This window comes from Alosa sapidissima, chromosome 20 (genome assembly GCF_018492685.1).
Source record: "Alosa sapidissima isolate fAloSap1 chromosome 20, fAloSap1.pri, whole genome shotgun sequence".
NCBI lineage: Eukaryota > Metazoa > Chordata > Actinopteri > Clupeiformes > Clupeidae > Alosa > Alosa sapidissima.
Window position 1 is genome coordinate 18,874,516 of NC_055976.1, and position 20,572 is coordinate 18,895,087.

The window sequence follows — 20,572 nt, forward strand, 5'->3', positions numbered from 1 at the left end:
GGCCACATTGGGTTTTGAAAACTGGCCGGCGGGCCGCACAACCCCCCCCCCCCCCACACACACACACACATACAACATTTTTTTATAGCCTATAATTTAGTATGAAAAGTTTGTTTTAAAATATGAATTGCTTAAAAATGCTGCTAATTTTATGCTGTTTAACAAATGTATTAATTGTGCACTGTCGCTTTAAGACAGTCGCTTTAATTCACGTTTATTTCTCAATGATCTTCTGCCTGCTCCGCTATGGCTAGTGCTCTATCTACAGCTGGGCCCTCTCACAGTTTTTAAATGGTCAGTAGTGGGAACTACTGTTGCCTTCATGATTTCCTTTTAAAACTTTCTGATAAGAAGGAGATATCAATTATCAACAATGACAAGCCAGCTGGAACCTGCGGATCTCTCTCCCTCTCGTGAGTGCAGACGCGTTCCCAATTAAATGGATCGCATAATGTTCACGTTAGATCTGCTGCAAAGGAGATAACTAAGAGTTAACTTAGTTTAACATGATGTTATCTCTATTTAACATGATGTTTTGACATTGACATAATGTTCTCTAAGGAGAGTGAAAAGCAGTTTGCAGTAAAGCTAACCAACGTCGTCTCTATCGGTGGAAAAAAATAGCGAGCCGCCTGATAACCAAATGAAATGCTTGGCGGGCCGGATGAAAGTGCTTGGCGGGCCGGAGTTTGCCCACCCCTGAAATATAGGCTGATTCATGTTCCCTTGCATTGTGTAACTGAGGTCCATGGCTAGTCTGGCTTTCACCAGACCAGGCTCAATCTTTTAAGAATTCATGGGAGTGGCCCCCGGGGACGAAACAAAATGTTTCCGTAAAAGTCTAGTGGGGCTACATACCCACCAAATTTCATGTGCACCGGTGTTTCAGTGTCCCGGGTATCGTTGACCAAAAAAAAAATCAGGAAGTAGATGACGGAGCTTCGCTAGTGGCGGTCATAATGACAATCATTATATGACCGCTTTGCTAGCTTCGCTAGCGGCGGTCATAATAATTTCCCTAAGAGGACAACTGATAAACTAACTAACTAACTACATGTGCAGTCTTTATATGGTCAGATCGCATAGGTTCTGAATTACTTTCTTTGAGATCATTGATCACTCACACACCTATGCATACATACAAATACATACACACACATCCACAAACACACACATTAGACATTTACACTCATTTATCCATCACACACCTATGTGCGCACACACACATACAAACAGATACAGTACACACAAACACATATGCACACACACTTGTACGCACACACATACACAGACACACACACAGATACAGAGACACACTGTGGAGTTTATGGTCCCTGTCCCATCAGATGGCTGAGCGAGGGTGGAGGGGTGGTGATGGGCTACCCTCTGCTCTGCTCCTGGACATTTCCTGACAATTAAACTGTAGCATTTGCTTAGTGGACAAGCATTTCCTACTCAAGCTTCAGCCCAGTGTGTGTGTGTGTGTGTGTGTCAGAAAGGGGCCTCGACACAGGGATCAAATTCCCCTCGGGCACTGTGTGTGTGTGTCTGTGTGTTCTTGTTTGTATCCAGTTTGTGTTCTCATAAACATATACTTTTATACAAGTGTTTTGTGTGAGCATCTTTATTTATGTGTTTGAATCTGTGTGTTTCTCTCTGTGTGTAGAGTGTGTCTGTGGTTGGGTGTACCGTATGTGTGTGTGTGTGTGTGCAAGTGTGAGTGAGTGTTCTTTGTGTGCATGCATGTAAGTATTTGTGAGTTTGTGTATATGAGCGTGTGTGTGCAGGAACGTATACGTGTGAGTGTTTTCTGTGTGTGTATGTGTGTGTGTGAGAGAGAGAGTGTGTGTTTGTGTGTGAGTGTATATATGTGTGTGTGTGTGTGAGTGTTTGCTTGTGTGTGTGTGAGTGTTTGCTTGTGTGTGTGTGTGAGAGAGAGAGTGTGTGTTTGTGTGTGAGTGTATATATGTGTGTGCGTGTGTATGTGTATGTGTGTGTGTTTGCTTGTGTGTGTGTGTGTGTGTGTGTGTGTGTGTGTGTGTGTGTGTTGCCTTCTCATGTCCAGCCCTGGCTGTGCTTGTGTCTGTCTGGCCGTGTTCAGCTGGTCGGGCCGACGGGACAGCAGAGGCAGATAGTGAAGTGTAACCTGCAGAGTAACATAGTCAAATGTGCTGTGTTGATAATGGTGCCGCAGGCTCGGCGCGCCCCTGATAAGATAGAGCTGTGCCGCGCCGTATCGGCCTGTAAAAGCACAGTTTAGCCTCTTCCCAGGGCCCTGACGTCTGACCAGCACGGCCCTATCGCTGAGGTGACATACTGGTAGCTTAATGTCGCACACACACACATTCTAACATGGACGTACACACACACACACACACACACACACACACACACACACACACTCTAACATGGATGTAGACACACACACACACGCACACACACAAACACATTCACTCACACACACAAACTCATACAACAATTTTAAAAGGCAACAGCAAATACGAATGCACACATAGACACACACACACACAGACATTCAACATGTTCAGCTGGCAAATACAGCACACACACATTCATCTCCCAGGCGGCATTTTTGGCTGGCAAACAGACATCTACGCCACTGAGTACAAACTCTGTCTCTTCCCTTAAAAGGTGCTGGCTGGCAGTGTGTGTTAGTGTCCAAGCCCAACATGGCCGTCTGACAGGACTTTTCACAGATTCAGATTCAGCTCCAGCGCCACTCTGCTCTCTTGTGGGCTTTCACTCCTGTCATGTGTCTGTGCGCTGCCCAGTCGCCACGCCAACTGGACCAACCTTGGGTTGTCAAGTTTAAGTTTGAATGGTGTGTTTGATGAGTGTGTCTGAGAGACTCACTGTCTCCCCGTTTCTCTAATTTTTTACTCTCCCCCACACACAGAAACACACACATAAACACTCATACAAACACACCACACACACACACACACACACACACACACACACACACACACATACACTGTCTCTTGTTCCCTTCAAATCAAAAGGCTGAAATGCTTCTTCTCCAACATTGCCCAAAACAATAACACAATCCGCATTAAACATAACAAAGAATAATGTAGGGATTAGGGAACACCCAGAAGTCATGTCAATATGTTTCTGTATATAGACACACACTTTCTATTTCCCTGCCTTTTGGATATAGTAAGTAGCTTTAGTAAATAAATTAGTAACATTATAATAGTTGAACACAGACTTTAAATGTGGAGCCTTTTGATTTCACCACATAGTTGTCATGGATGTCATGGTGGAGGTGACGTGACGTGGTGTGTGTGTCAGTGCCACGTAAAGACTCACGGCCCCACACAAGGCGTATAAGCACAGCACAGCACACACACACACACACACACACACACACACACACACACACACACACACACACACACACACACACAGAGGCGTATGAGCACAGCACAGTACATCCCCGTTTATTTACACGTTCCCACAGGAGAGCCTTTTTAACAGGCATATTTATTTTCATGTTGACAATGCCAAGTCCAAGTACAACCCTTTGACAGGAAGACGGGAAGCCGGGCGGCGTGTGGCCACGTCTTTTTAAAGTGTGTGTGTGTGTGTGTGTCTGTGTCTGTGGATGAGAGACGTGTCCTCCTGGACGGTTCTCTCACACTCCGTCGAGGTCACTCATCCTCCTCCAGGCTAGATCACAGAATATACCTTTTGTTCTCAAACACTTTTTAAATCTATTTTTTTTATAGTGTTCGGCCTGTGGAGACATTGGGGATATCTGCAGAATGAGCTTTACTGTCTCTCTAAATTCACTTACAATTCTGCTTGAGTAAAGGCTGCTATGTTTGTCATCGTTATAAATCTAATTAGGGTTACTTTGGAGAAAATATGTGTGTTTGTGAGGAAATGGATAGTCCTCACTGAATGAACTATACTGTCTCTCTGAATTCATTTACAATTCTGCTTGAGTGTAGGCTGCTACGTTTGTCATCATTTGAAATCTAATTAGGGGTTTCTGTTGAGAAAATATGTGTGTTCAAATTAAGGAATTGGATAGTCTACCCACAGGCTATCTACAAATGCTTAGACTATCAACACATTATCTGTTGACACTCTGGTAACAACAATTTACAGTTAAGGTTAAAGGTAGAGATTGGATTTGGTTAAGTCAAGTCAAGTCAAGTCAGATTTATTTTTAAAGCACATTTAACATGCACATAGTGCAACCCAAAGCGCTCCACAAACAAGACACATAACAACAAGACAAACGATGCCGGATGGAGCGGCGTAGTCGCCAGCGTACCCATGACATCAAGACATGACAAATACATTTATGTTATGTTAAGGAGATGTTTGGTGTATGAATGTGATGGTTTGGTTGGCGTGGTAACGGGAAACCTAGGCTACTAGAGCTAATGGAGAACTGGCTCCTACAAATTAAAGAGGGGAGGAAAACTCTAATGATGTTGATGAAAAGGTTACCACGGCACCACGCACACCATTCACTACTACATATTTCCAGAGGCGGACGAAGTACACAATTCCTTTACTTAAGTGAAAGTATAGATACACCTAGTTAAATATTACTCCAATACAAATGAAAGTTGCTAAGGCAGATTTTTATTTTTAAAAGTTGAAGTACAGAAGTTACTTGCTTTGAAAAATACTTAAGTATTCAAAAGTACAAGTATTTGTTCTTCTGGACCAAATTTGGTCAGTCATAGGACTTGAACATAGGCCTACCTTTAGTTTCTTACATTCAACAAAACCATTTTACCTATTTTCATAACTATGCAACTGTCCCAATGGATGCAATAATATAATTTAAATCATTATTCATTCTCTGTTCACAAATCTGAAACATTTTCACTGCTGAATACAAAACCAGATAACTTATTCAAAACTCTGAAAAACTAAGGCATGCATGGGGCATCACTAGATAGGCTTTTAGGATCATTACCAGTTGAACAACTAAAAATGAGTTGTCTGCAACAGGGCTTCAAACAGCAACATTTTTATGTCCTGCAATAGGCCTAAGTAAATTATACTTTAGTTTCTGAAAATAACCAGACTCATTTTAACGGTGGAGGTGGTCTACAAGTTTAGCCCACGGCGATTTTAAAAGAAGGCAGATAAGGCTGAAAACCAGAGCAGTGATATGAAAACCTTAATGGTGATTTATGAAATTCTACGTGTAGCCCACGCATGAGAGGCTACGGCTTTTGGTGGTCGCAAACCTCATTTTATCCAACAGGTCTGTCGTACGTGACGTTTGCTGGTCATTAATATGTAGGTAGCTATTAACATATTCAGCAGTTTGAGTAGCAGGCTGTTCTGCAGCGTTCCATGCGAGTGAGCAAGAAAAGAAAGCTTAGGGTAGTATCGCGGCTGGTGGAGGAACCAGGGGAGGAAACGTGAAGAATGGCTAGAAACTGACCGTGTTTTTGTCCAGGAAACAAATCCGAGAAGCGGGGGGAAGACTCCGAAAAATAAAATACTGCAACAACGGACGTGGTCTGCCGCGCTGCGTGAACATTGACTTGGCTGGGATCTTGGATAGCCCAACGTCTGAAGTCCGAGTTTAATGGGACAGAGAAAACGGAAAAAAACGTTAGGTGTTTATTTGTTTTCGGTGGTGACTTAGTGTGTGTGGAGCTTGCTGTCCACGCCGCATGAATCTCGACAGGAGCAATTTCGCCTTCTACCTTTTGTTGCTAGAAGAACGCAAGGCAAACATAGACAAACATGTTCATTTTGAGTGTGAGACCAAAACGGAAAGAGAAATTTTGTATTTGCACGATTTATTCACTAGTCCACTAATTGATCAGATTTGTTGTTCCAGTCGTTGCCGACAGCGAGAAGACGAATGAGGCCGATATTGTCTTCATTTTAAGAGAAGCAATCAAACAACCATTGATTTGAATAGCCTACATTGGCCGTTTGAGCTCTCCCTTATTTTAAAACATGAAAATTCACTTGTCGGTCATGCGGATATTGCTACTCTTTGGATGGTGTTTCTTACAACATGGAATCACCGGCGAAGGGCAATCGACTCCGGCGACATGCTCGCCACTCTGCCGCTGCGAGGACGGAGGGGCGGACTGCTCGGGACGGGGACTGACCGCAGTGCCCACCGGCCTAAGCGCTTTTACCTATTACCTGTAAGTACCCTCACCCATTACCTTTACAAACCTTACCACCTTGAAGTATTTTCTAGAGCAGGGTCGTGTCGTAACACCAGCATGGCGGTTGAGAACTAGTGTATGATCCGCCAGGTCGGTCGGTTGGCTGTCATGACTTGAAAACTTTCAGCTTACGCGCTGAGTTGCACACAGGGTAGAGTTTTCAAACAAGGTAAACCACCGCACAATGGCTACATTGTTATTAATCGTTCGGTGTTTGGAGATCATTTGGGATTAACTAGAAGAACGAACTAGAGAGAACGGAAGAAAAGAGTGAAAAATACACGAAAGGTAAAAAAAAGAGTCGGGGTAACCGAGAGCTGTGAAGCATGTGGTAGACAATCACTCACTCTCTTATAATGAAATACATAACTTCTGTGCAACATTGTTTTTATGAGTTTGAAATATTATACATGAACACTGCACAGACTACTACAGAGTGTTTTCCCAAGAGGGAGCAACACGTCCTCCTGTTTATATCTGTGCCGTAGGAAGGCAGTTGGTATGTTGAATACCCAGCGCACAAATATTTGACACCCAAATAGCAGATTTATGGATAATCTAGACTACTCAACATGGACACAACAATGCCATCGTTATTATTGCTCTCCTTGCTACCCTTTCCTGTCAAAATTACAGTTAACTTGGTGCGTCATGGTGTGCAAGTGGATAAAAACTTAGATTGGCCTTCTGCTGAATAAAAAAAAAAAAAAAAAAAAAAAAAATATTCCGCCTTTAGTCTGTCTTTTAGAAGACTGAAAGGAGTTTGTTATCAATATCAACCAAAACTGAAATTGGTGATAAAGTTGTGCTATAGGCCAGTAGACAACAACAGCAGGCTGGTCACTGCTGAAATGCCAGGCTGATAACCTTGGGGAGTGTTGGGGTAGGTTTGAAATTGAACATTGAAACAAGTTGTGCCGGAAGAAACGGCACACAACCAGAGTTTGTGTAAGGAGAGAAATGTAACAACTGGAATGGAAAAGGTTGTTTTTCTGAGAGTCACAAGCGTCGGAGGACAGGGCGTTCTCTGATGAAAGCTTCCTTATCTAATGTGAGGCACTGATATTGATATGGCCATGAGGCCGCCTCAGACCACCATGGATCGGACACTTCTCCTGTTCCTCCTCCTGCTCCACCTCCTCCTGCTTTATTCTCCTCTTCCTCTCCCTGACATCTGAGGACCATTGTAAATTCTGATGTTTACCTCTCCTCCTTCCTGTCTCTTCCTTCCTACACCTCTATTCTCCTCTTCTTCTCCTCCTCCCCCATCCTCCTCTTTTCTATTCTTGTCCTCCTTCTTCTCCTCCTCCTCGTCCTCCCTGTGTCAGGTCTGCAGTAAGCTGATCTCTCGTACACAGGGGAAGCTCTGACAGGTTGGAGGGGTGCGGAGGAGTTTGCTTTAGGGGATCCCACTCTGTGACCGGTGACCATAGAAACCATCTAACATAATAGCTCTGCTTACGCCACAAACGGAAGTCCCACAAGCCCATCAAACACAGCAGCCTTGCTTACTGGCACATCACCAAGTACATCACCGATGGTGTTGATCTAGTGCTGCGTCTTCCCATTTTCTTTTCTTTTTGTTTTGTTTCTTCTTTCTTTTCTTTTCGTTTTTCTTTTCTTTTCCTGTGTGTGCACCCCCTTTTGTTTCTGTTCTCGTTCCGTTGTTCCAGTGAGGTGTGTTTTGATTGCGGTGCATGAAAACTATGCCATGGCAGAACCCCCAGATCCGCAGCCAGCTGAGAGGCACTGACCTGGCCTGGACACCCTGCTCACAGCCCTGCTCAGCACACCTCTGCTCTGCTCTGCTCTTCTGCACTGGGGAGTGTGGACTAACCTGTGTTGTCCTGTGCTGTGCTGTGCTGCACTGCATGGTGCTCTAAAGGACTGTGATATGCAGTGCTGTGCTGTGTTGTAAAGTACTGTAAAAAGTGCTGTGACGTGGAGTGGAGTGGAGTGCTGTGCTTTGATTTGTTGTATAGTGCTGTGATGTGATGTGAGAGTGCTGTGTTGTGTTGTGCTCTGCTGTGCTGTGCTGTCACACACCCGCCACACCCCCTGTGCACCCCCGACCCTGGCTGGCTGTGCTGCCAGACACGCATCTCACATCTCGAAATATCTCCGCCAGGCGACAGGCGTGAAACCCAACGCCCCACAGGCCAGTCTGGAGAAGTGATAAGGCCCCAAATAAAGCTGCTGTGTTAACACTCTGTCTGGCTGCTCGCCTGCTTGCCACGCCGCCTCCAGCACCAAACCACACCACACCACACCACACCATGGCTGGTGGCCATCTTGGCTTATCAATGCCTGTCTGTCACCAGCAAACCCATTCGTCTCCTACTTGGCCTCCTGCTCAGGTGGAGAAGGGTGGTGTGGTTTTGTTTGTTTGTTTGTTGTCCTTCAGAATCTTGTCCTTTAGAATCTTGTTGCTGACTGTTGCACTCTCCGTGGCTGTGTGCTTCGTGGGGCCTATGCGGTGCGCGCAGCCGTCTTTCAAACAGCTCTCTCTCTCCCTGGTGTTTTACAAGTCATTCCTTGGCCAGGCGAGCACATTCTTTCAGCTGCAGTGCTTTCTGGCACGAGCCTGACGCCTAAAGTTAAAGGATACGAGAAATTTAAAAAAAAAAAAGTCTCGAATGTGGCCGCCGACTGCTGCAGATAGGAGTCTGATCTCGAACGTCACGTACGGGCAGGAGGAGACACTCAGTCTGTTGGAGCCTAGTAAAGTATCCATTGGGTCATTCTGTAAATGCTGTTGCTGACACACACACACACACACACACACAATGTGCATTATCAGGGGACCATTCCTGCTGGACCCATTACAGTTGATTGATGTTTTTTTCAGGAGGCCTGTATGCTTTATCACATTGTATTTTCTAAATTAGCTGGACAGGCCTGTCCTCAAATCCTCCATGACTACCGTCGCCACAGTGTCTGTCCCCATCGAGGGAGAGGGTGAATGTGTGTGTGTGTGTGTGTGTGTGTGTGTGTGTGTGTGTGTGTGTGTGTGCTAGAGATCAGGTTGATCATTACTTATTGTGCTTTAGATAGTGTCAGAGCGACTGCAGGTTTAGAGGAGTTTGCATGGTTCAACAGGATGTTGCGCAAGGCTTCAGGTTAATCATCCACCACACAGCCAGCCGCGCTTAAGGTGTTAGCCTTCTATTGAGCGCAAGCCCAGGGTCTCCGACACACACACACACACACACACACACATATACACACACGCACACACACGCGCGCCTCTCAAAATGAGCCATCATAAAACGCTGACCTTAGAAGTGTGTGTGTGTGTGTGTGTGTGTGTGTGGACACAGGCACAGTGTTTTGAGTCCTTGCAATTTTTGACACTCATGCTCCTAAACAGTTAAAGGGAGCTGTTGTTTTGGTTGTTGGTTTAGTGTTTTTAATTTCCGTGGGTTTGGACCGCCAGAAACGGCAGTCAATCATGTATGTGCTTGTTGGTTTTCCGCTACTGGGATATCGGCAGACTGATATGTTGACTTTTCAGTAGGCTATTAAATCTCAAGCTCTGTCTCTTGCCCCAACCTGTGCACAACTCTGAATTATGTATGGTGTGCTAGAAAGTGGAATCTACACAGGGTGCTGGGAGCTATGAATCGTTAGAGTGGTGTGTGTGTGTGTGTGTGTGTGTGTGTGTGTGTTTTGGAGAGATAAACAAATAAAACCAAACTTTCTAGCTCTCGTACCAGTGCATGTCACTGTGGAAGTGATCAGAGACATGAATCTGTCTCCCCTTGACTTGATAAATACTCCAAGTATGGAAAAAGGGTGTTCCAGATCCATGAGTGATCTTGGAATCTAATGGAATGGAAGCGGATGTTCCAGAACATTCTAGAACTTTCCATCTGCAGTTTGGAATATGTTTGGAGAGAGCCTAGTTCTGAGAACTGTGTGCATAGTCCTCATGGTTTTACTGCTGAACTGCGTTTGCCCTTTAAAAAGACAATTACCAGTTTGTAGAACTTTTTTTTTCTCAAAGAAGTGCCATAGATAGTCCTTTTAACAAAGCTAATCCTATAATATAATTGCTGTCTTTACCTCCTTACCGGCACATTATATATTTGACTGAGAAGTATTCTGCCCACACATTTTTTAAGTTTCCTTATTTTCAAGCTGAAGCCAGATTCATTGATTACGACCAGTGTGTGTGTGTGTGTGTGTGTGTGTGTGTGTGTGTGTGTGGTGCAGCCGGTTCTTGCTGGGTCTATTCAGTATTATTCATTATTCACTGTTCAGCTCTGAGAACCAGTAATTGGGGAACAGCTGGAGGGATTCCCATGGTGCATTGCTCTCAGATACCCAGATCAGTGGTCAATGTGTCCCTCTCGGCCTCCTGTACTTCTCATTGCCCTTCTGTCCATCAACTACTGGCCCATTCTGTCCATTCCTGTGTCTGTCTGACTGCCCGCTACATGCCAGCAACCTCCTTAGACCTGCCCAACACACAGACAGTCAGAACACACAGACAGTACACATACAGTGTATATATATATATATATATATATATATACACACACACTTGCCCTGCTGAAGCATCCATTCTCTGAGATGCAGGAAGACACACACACACACTGTACACACAAAACCACTTCCGTGGCCCTCGACCTAGACAGGCGGGCGGGTGCGGTGAGCACTGCAGGGTAATGCAAATGGGGTTGCCATGGCTTCCACGCTCAGTGGTGCGGAACCTCCCGCTCTTCCCTGCCTGGCCATGGAGTCTCTCCACACAGGTGTGTTGCATCACGGCGGCCCTTTGTGTGTGTGTGTGTGTGTGTATGTGTTGTATTGCGGTTGCCTTTTGTGAGCGTTTGTGTGTGTTGCATCACGGCGGCCCTTTGTAAGGCTACGGAGGGAAAATAAATGTCTATCCGCTCGACGCTCAAATAAACTGTGACTTCATTCTTCATTCAGCCGTGCGTACGAGGGCAAGTAGCATTCAGGTGTGCACATCCGTGAATGTTGGTGATTATCCCAACTGAAATAAAGCCAGGCGACTCACACAAGTTTGTCCATGTATCTTGCAGGACACACACAATCAATAAAGTAGGTCACACATGAAGTCCGCTCGTACTCCATGTGCGTACATGCCTATGCGCTCGACACTCAAATAAACGGTGACTTCATTCATCATTCAGCCGTGCGTACGAGGGCACATAGCATTCAGGTGTGCACATCCGTGGGCATGTAGGAGTGGGCATTTCTTTAGGCCCTAAAACTACCCATTCTAGTGAAAGGTTGTTGACGTTGGAGCTCAGATAGAGTTTAAGTCCACCTCTCTCTTACTTGCTTCAGAATCACTGTGTTGATTAGTCCGGAATGCTGCATGTCTCGTCTCGTAGCCACTGTATGGTTATGTCTCGTCTCATAGCCACTGTATGGTTATGTCTCGTCTCATAGTCACTGTATGGTTATGTCTTGTCCCATAGTCTCATAGTCACTGTATGGTTATGTCTTGTCCCATAGTCTCATAGTCACTACTGTATATGGTTATTACTGTCTCATAGTCACTACTGTATATGGTTATGACTCGTCTCATAGCCACTAGTATATATGGTTATGTGTTGTCTCATAGCCACCATATGGTTGTTTCTCAAAAACCAGGTCAACGCAAAGATTATCAGTTTGTATGGATGCTGAAGCTCAGGCAAAGCAAGGACAATTAGCTGTCATAATTATTTTCTAATAAACGGCTGGGCCCATGCCTGAGTCCAGGCACAGTGCCTGCTAGCAAAAGCCCTGTATGCAGAATGGGAATGATATTGCAATCGCAGGCTGGACCTTGCGCAGACGGAGTGAGAGATGTTGCATTACAGCGTCTCATCAGGCAGTTTGGGTGATTGCCTGCAGTCGCTCTCCCACTACGGGTGCTGCTTGGCTGCATTTGCACTAATTTCAGTTCAGATGGAACGTTGTTTCGGTTCTCTCCCACTTCCCCTTCTAATCATGTGTTACTGTTCCTGGGAATGCTTGGCAATGCTTGGGAATGCTTGGCAATGCTTGGGAATGCTTGGGCACGAGACTTCCATGCATCATTTACATTGCCAGTAAAACAACTCGGAATTCCTGTCAACACTTTCTTCTATTGGATGTACACAGAGAAACTCCTTTGGAATGGAACATTTGTGTGTGTGTGTGTGTGTGCTTGCTTGCGTGCGGTGGGGTAGCCCACCTGACTGTGAAGTGTATAAAACACCTTTGTTTAAAAAGTTCTCTATACGTGTCTGTGTGTGTTTGGAGGTCATTGAGGTAAGTGATGCCTGTGTGTGTGTGTGTGTGTGTGAATAAGCACAGTGTGTGCTGGGGCGTGAGCCGTTATCAGTGAGATAATTCTGGGTGGAATCCGAGGTTGTGTTCCACTTGTGACTGCTGTTTATGGCGGGTGTATCTGAATACGACTGATCACTTATCAGTAGTCATGCTAATGCCTAGCAGGGCAGGAGACGCACGCACTCACCTATACACGTACATGCACACAATTTCACACAGATATGAACGCACACACAAGCACACGCACACGTATACACACACACCTGTACACGTACATGCACACTAATGCGCACACAGACACACACACATACATATACAGTTTGTGGTAGTTTGTGTGCATGTACGTGTATATATACACGTACATGCACACAAACACACATATACTTGCACCTGCACATGCACACACACGCACATATACACGTAAATGCACACAGTTGCACACACACACAAGCACACATGCACGCACACACATACACATACATGCACACTAATGCACTCACGCACACACACAGACAGACAGACAGACACACACACACACACACACACACACACACATACAGATATATACATGTACATGCACACAAACACACACACGCACATAGACACATGCACACACATATACACATACATACACATAAACACACACGCACACAGACACACATATACAGTTATATACACATACTGTACATGCACACCAACACACACGCACACAGACACACACACACAGACACACACATATACAGATATATACACATACATGCACACCAACACACACAGACACATACTGTACACACACAAAGACAGACACACACACATATATACATGCACATTAACACACACATGCAGACAGACACACACGCACACAGACACACGCACACACATATACACATACAGTACAGTACATGCACATAAACGCACACAAACACACACTAATGCACACAGACACATACGCCACTCTTTCTCACTCTTTCTCTTACTCTCTCACAAACACTTTTGTCTTTTATGTATCAGATTACCATCACTCTGGTTCCCCCACAATTCACTTTTTCTTCTTTCACCAACTTTTTATTTCTCTCTCTCTTTTTCTCTCTCTTCAGCTTGGTCTCTCTATTTCCTCCTCCTCCTCCTCCTCCTCTCTCTCTTTCTATCTCTTTTTCCTCCTCCTCCTCCTCCTCTCTCTCTTTCTATCTCTTTTTCCTCCTCCTCCTCCTCCTCCTCTCTCTCTTTCTATCTCTTTTTCCTCCTCCTCTCTCTCTTTCAACTTGTATCCGTTTGCCCTCTGCCTGTTTTCTCTCCCTCTCTTTTTAATTGTCAGAGGAAGGGTTATTATGGCTGGTGTGACACACACCAGCTGCCCAGAGAGAGGGAGAGAGAGCGAGAGAGAGAGAGGGAGGGAAAGAGAGAGAGGGAGAGAGAGAAGGCGACAGAGAGGGTAAGAGAGAGGCAGAGAGGCCCCCAGAAGGAGCTATTTAAATGACAATACTCTGCTTCAGCTATATATGTGTCAAAGGCCTTCGGGAAAGCACCCCCACCCGATATCAACCCCCCAGCACAAAGAGAGTTACCCCTCCCTCAACCCTCCACCCCCTCCCCCGCAGCTACCCCACCCCCCTGGGCAGCTCCACACACTCCCTGACCACCCCCACCCCCCCACCAGGATGGAAACCTCCTCGCGACATGTTACTCATAGAGTTAGCATGAGTCTCATAAGCCTCACTGTTAGTGCTTAGCTAAACTTAGCTTAGCTTCGTGTAGCTGAGGGGCCTGTATGTAGGCTGCCCAGGCCTCAATAATGGGACTGATTCAGTGTGTTTGGATGGGCTTTAGATTGGACTCCAGACTGGGCCCACTTATGACTTAGTGATTTGCAGTGATTGCAGAGTGGGCGTTTTTTTTTTTTTTTGTAGACTAATCTTTCCCTCTTACAAGTGTGACAGTGTGATGGGGATGACCTCATCCTGCACATTACCTGCGGTGCACACATGCACGCACAGACATACACACACACACACACACACACTCAATGATTTTCACTGCTCGCTGACTAAAGAGAGGGAAAAAGTAAAACAAAGTTTTTGTCGATGAAAACACTTCTGCTGTCTCCAGGAAAGCGGTGTCTTAGCACAATGATGACATCATGCACATATGAGAGCAACACTGGAAGGGTGTTACCCCCCCCCTCTCCCCCTCTCTCTATCTCCCCCCTCTCTTTTTTTGTGTGTGTGTTTGTGTGTCCATTTGACGTGAAACCAGTGAAATTGACTCCTCCCAGCAAGATGAGGGGAAAGAGGGAGGCGGGGTCAAGCTTTTTAAGGGATTGAGTGAATGAATGTGCATGCAGTCAGTCTCTCTCTCTCTCTCTCTCTCTCTCTCTCTCTCTCTCTCTCTCTCTCTCTCTCTCTCTCTCTCTCTCTCTCTCTCTCTCTGTGTGTGTATGGAGCGGTGCAGCAGACAGTCGGACAGGATGCTGAGTAACACACAGCTGTTCACCTCTGGAGCTGTGCAGATTCCAAGCTTTTCAGGGAATTCTGTTTGTGTGTGTGTTCATCTGTAGGGCAGAGCTTTGTCCTGATGCTGTACTAAATCTGTGTGTGTGTCTGTCTGTCTGTCGCTCTCTCGCTCGCTCTCTCGCTCTCTCTCTCTCTCTATTCATCTCTAGAGCAGTGCCTTGTCCTGATTCTGTACTAGATCTGTGTGTGTGTGCTTCTCTCTCTCTCTCTTCCTCTCTCTCTCTCTCTCTCTCTCTCTCTCTCTCTCTCTCTCTCTCTCTGTGTGTGTGTGTGTGTGTGTGTGTGTGTGTTCATCTCTACAGCAGTGCCTTGTCCTGATGCTGTACCTCTGACTGGGGCATGTTGGGGAAGCAGCTGGCCCAATTGAACTAGCCATGCAGACATACATAATCAACACATCCATAATTCACTCTTCATCTGTGTTAGTATACGGATGACAGTTGTGCAGCTCTTTGTTTACGATAGTGCCATAACACTTGACGTCTCCTTTTCTATGTATGTTTACACTTTGTGCATTTGTGTGTGAGGTAGAGTGTACACACACGGCAACCCTGGCCTTGCAGTAACGTTAGCGTAACTGCTGTGCTTCTAGTTAGCTTCAAAAGACTGATGCTATTAGCACAGAATTCTTGACTGGTAAAAGATTGACACACATCGTTAGAATTATAAGAATTATATTGAGTAGTTCTGATATATTGAGCTCTTAGAATTCCAAAGAGTTATACTGATAAGCGGAACAAACCTCTTTAGATATAAAATGCATACAACTACAAGAATCACCTCACCTTCTTAAGGTGTCACAGAAGAAGAAGAATTATGTCAATAACACAATTTTGACATTTTAGAACTTTATAATTCTAAGGGGACGACATGTTATTGCCATGTAGGTAAGGGGTTGGACTGTTTTGACTGCATTTCCATTGTGAGGTGAGTGGTGGGACTGTGACAGCATGACTGCGACTGTGCCTGTCTATATGGCAACACAAGGGTAGTATTTGGAAAAGTTTCCAAACTGGAACCAGTTTTAAAAAAAAAAGTGTGATTTAGGGCTCCTAAAATTATACTATTGTGTGCAGGGGTGCCTGTGGGAATGAAGGCTATGGTAAGCACACCCACCTAGACACACCTACAACCTTCTGTTTTCGTTGGTTAAACATTTAAACGTTGCAAAAACGTGTTATATCCATAATGAGTCTTGAGTCAGTTACAGCTTAACATTGTGTGCTGATAACCAGCAACTATAGATAGTAAAAGAAAATAACAAGTAGGCTAGCCTAGCCTACAAATTCTGTAATGTTGTGTGCGTATGTGCGTATCATCTCTCCTGCTCAAACGAAAGGTGTGCGCGTGCAGTTCTGTGTTAAGTTGATTTTGATAACGTGTTTACAAACTTTACTTTACAGAACATTGTAAATAGCCTACTGTCATGCAGTTAATGGGATACTGTGCAGAGTTGAGAAGTTATGGTCAATTTGGTGTGAATACACACACACAGGGGAAGTTCTCTCTCGTTGTTGAGTAGCCTGATGGTACACACAGTGCATACAGCCGTACACCTGCAGGCGCGCCTGATTGTGTAGACGAAAGGCCCAAAACAAAACAAAACCTTTGCATTTTGATCTCAAATATTGTTTTGATATAGTTTTCATAGTTTCCGTTGGGACAGGTCCGAAGATGCAGAGCTAGTGTGTGTGGTCCCCACCATTACTTGGCTGTGGTGTGTGTGTGTGTGTGTGTGTGTGAGAGATACAGGCATTGGCTGACCTACCAAGACAGTACCCGTCACAGACACACACACTGCTCACCCTAACTTTCTGCCATCTCTCCTGTCGATGTCCTCTCTCAAAGTCTCTCTCAAGTCTCTCTCACTGTGTGTGTGTGTGTGTGTGTGTGTGTTTGTTTGTAGGTCAGTGTGGTAAATTATGATGACTTGGGAAACACACACACACACACTGACACACTAATGAGTGCACTGTTTTAAGGAGTAGAAGTGTGTTAGGAGTGGTAGGGCCCCTTAATTTACTGCCTTGCTGATGTCAAGTCAAGGCCAGCCAAAGTTTCAGTGTGCTCTCTCTCTCTCTCTCTCTCTCTCTCTCTCTCTCTGAAGGGACAGAGACAGGAAAGGGGAGAGAGAAAACGAGTGAAATGAAGGAGAAAAAGAAATATAGAGATGGAAGTGAAAAGGGTGTCCATGGGACTAATGATCCACTGCTCAAACTGTGTGTGTGTGTGTGTCTGTGTGTGAGTGTGAGAGAGAATATACTTACTGTGTGTGTGTGAGTATACTTAGTGTGTGTGTGTGTGTGAGAGAGAGAGAGAATGTGTGTGTGAGAGAGAGAGAGAGAATGTGTGTGTGTGTGTGTGTGTGTGTCCGTGTCCATCATTCTTTAACTTCTTTGCAGAGGCCAGAGCATGGTTAGTCATCTGTGCAGTGGGACAATCTTTAGCATATACAGGAATGATTTCACACACACACACACACACACACACACACACACACACAAACACTGTTAGTCTGTGTCCTGCTAAACGAATGCCTCTACTCAGCAGCAGATACCAAACGGCTTGCTCCCCTCACCCAGAGTGGAAATCTACTGGGCCTCCCGGCCTGGCTAACCGTCTTGACCATTCCAAGTTCGCGCTGACGCTTTAGACTTCCCTGGACCAGACGAGTGAACAATCCCTGTTTGAAGGGTGTGTGTTTGCCTCGTTGCCTGTTTCACGTTTGTTTGTTTTCCTGCGCGTGTAAGACTGCAATTACACTTGAGTGCACAATGTGTCCTCATTTTCTGCTTGTGTGTGTGTGTGTGTGTGATTGATTTCTTATAGGCCATGGTGAGAGTGTGTGTGTGTGTGTATGTGTGTGTGTGTGTGTGGTCCACTGAGGTCATAGCTGAGGTGTAGCTGTTGAAAAATGAGTCATGCTTTGCAGAAAAATGCCTCTGTTTACCCAATGCCCACAAACAGAGTGTGTGTGTGTGTGTGTGTGTCTGTGTGTGTGTTACAGTGGTTGCTGTACATTTCCTCAGTGATTACTTGCTTGTTGTAGTCTCTGCTTGCTGGTTTAGTTGAAGAAACAAATGAGCCAGCCATGTATATACAGTATTTACGCACACGCAAGCAGAGCACCACACCGATGTGAACCAACCAGTAAAGCTTTTAAAGCTCCTTTTTAGCCTTCCTACTTTAGCTTACTGTACATATTAGGGTGACGCTTAAAAGGCTGCTGATGTGTGGATGCAATTCATAACGTTTTATACATAGGTAAAATAAAGGTTCGTACTTCTCCTTGGGACAAGCACTTTTCCATTTACATCGGGATTTTGCAAACATTCCGTGTCAGAGTCAATAAAATGAGCCCTTCAACGAAATTGACAAGCAGCTGTAAGTAGGCTAAGCATGCTAAATTCGACATCCAAACTAACGTTAGCTTTGAGATACTGCTTGATTGCATAACTTAACTTAGTTTAGTCTCTTCAATGTAGCCTACTATGTTGTGATAAGACCTTAGCAGAGTTAACTTCAATGCAGCAGTTTTGAACAAATTTGCGCAGCATGGTCACGATGCTAAGCGGATTTAATAGCAATTTAGCCAGACATCTTCTATGCAATGCTTCTATGTGGCAACAACAATCATTCAGCAATCGTGAATACTTTTTTAAATGCGCATGCAGAGGAGGGGCAGCAGGCTACGAGAGAGAGCGGGGCGGGGTGCGTAAAAAGCGCAGCTCAATGTCAATGCAAGGATTTGATCTTATATTTAATTTAAATTAAATTAAATTAAATTAAACATAGAATATTAATCTGTAACGGCCGATTTTGATTTCATGGCGCCCCGCCACAGATTAGTCAATGTATGGGAAACACTGTGGTTCATTTCCTTGTTGTCCTCTGCTGGTGTGCGTGTGTGTGTGTGTGTGTGTGTGTGTGTGTGTGTTGGTTCATTCCTATGTGGTCCTCTGCTTGTGTATGTGTGTGTTGGTTCATATCCTTGTGGTCCTCTGCTTGTGTATGTCTTTGTGTGTGTGTGTGTGTGTGTTGGTTCATTCTAGGGATGCACGATATATCTGCGGCCGATATATTATTGGCCGATAAGTGAAAAAAATTAAATATTATTATCGGTCCGATAACAGAATTCTGGCCGATAATTTGCGCCGATATTTTTTAAAGTCCTAATTTAGGCCTACGTAAGGTCCGTCTGGCTACACTGAGCTACTTGAGCTTGGTTGGCTATACTTTTTCCTTAATATAATGTCAGCGGTGTGAATGTATTTCACCACTCTAACAAAATCTGTGGATATGCGTTCATTTGGGAATCTGTGCATCTCAAAATCGCCTCGTGAATGATCCGCCATTTAACCTTACCAGAGCGGAGCTCAGCCCTATCTAGAGCCGTCTTGTGCTGGTGTATTTGCACTTTACCGCGCTGTTCGGGGAAACAAATAAGCAAACTCGTTAGTGGGACGAGTACATAAGTAGGCCTAGTTCTAAGTTGTGTTTTAGTATTACATTAGCTTGGGTTTTGTATTACTACCTAGAAATATGCTAACCATTCCTGCTTCAGTTCCAGACAGGTCATCATAATAAGTTATTAAAACCTTCGGGGCTAACCCCTTTCATTTCTGCTGCAGCAGGTTGTGCGCAACAGAGTAGACGGACATAAGATACAGTCTGAGGAGTTGCAGCTTTATTCAGTTACCCGCAGTTGAAACTAAACCTAAGTTTCCCTCACAAACTCTGATTTGGTCACTATACTGTAGCTTATTCCCAGCTGAGCCGTTTATGAGCGTTTAGTCCTAAATTAAAACGATTCATACTCTCTAGCCACTCACTCGCAATTCGCTGACGTCAGGTTCACTTAAAGGAGCCACACATACTGTAGGGCTAGGCTACTGTTATGTTGTTGACTGCCGCACTATTGAGGACTATTATGAGTTCTGTCCATCATTTGGTGGTAGGTAAAATTACTGCAATACAATTATGCTTATTAAATGCTTTCCCCAAATCACTTTTCACAAATTTAGAGTAATATTATCGGTTATCATATTGGTATCGGCCACAACAAACCAATAAATATCGGTTATCGTTATCGGCCCTAAAATTCCATATCGTTGCATCTCTAGTTCATTCCTGTGTGTGTGTTTGTGTGTGTGTGTGTGTGTGTGTGTGTGTGTGTGTGTGTGTGTGTGTTCATTCATTCCTTCCTATGTGGTCCTCTACTGGTGTGTGTGTGTGTGCTCTACTGATTTGAGTGGTTTCCTGCAGGTCTTTGTGGTCTGCATGGTTTATATAGTCTTACTAGGTTGTCTGCTGTCTTGTGTGGTTGTGTGCTGTGTTTTGTAGTTCTGTAGGGTTTGGTGGTCTGTGTCTGTAGTTTTGTAAGGGTAGAGTGTTCAGTCTTTTTTGGTGGTCTGTTAGTTTCTATAGTTCTACTGTTAGACTGGGTAAACACAGCCTGATCTGCCGGCAATTTGATTTCGCCCGGCAGCTCAGGCTGGAAACCGCCAAATTTTCCATCCGTTACAAATCTGTGGGGACCAATCACAAACTGGCTTATCCACCTGGCGCACCCGGATCGTT

General features: G+C 44.8%; 1 protein-coding gene across 1 annotated transcript in view; it reads left to right on the top strand.

Annotated features, from left to right (window-relative positions):
- The first annotated feature begins 5,149 nt into the window (after positions 1-5,149).
- lgr4 (leucine-rich repeat containing G protein-coupled receptor 4) overlaps positions 5,150-20,572 on the top strand; it is a 79,387-nt gene continuing 63,964 nt past the window's right edge. The window contains exon 1 of the mRNA XM_042074524.1: positions 5,150-6,164. Coding sequence (XP_041930458.1) covers positions 5,968-6,164 — 197 coding nt within the window. The 5' untranslated portion in view covers positions 5,150-5,967. The remainder of the gene's footprint in view (positions 6,165-20,572) is intronic.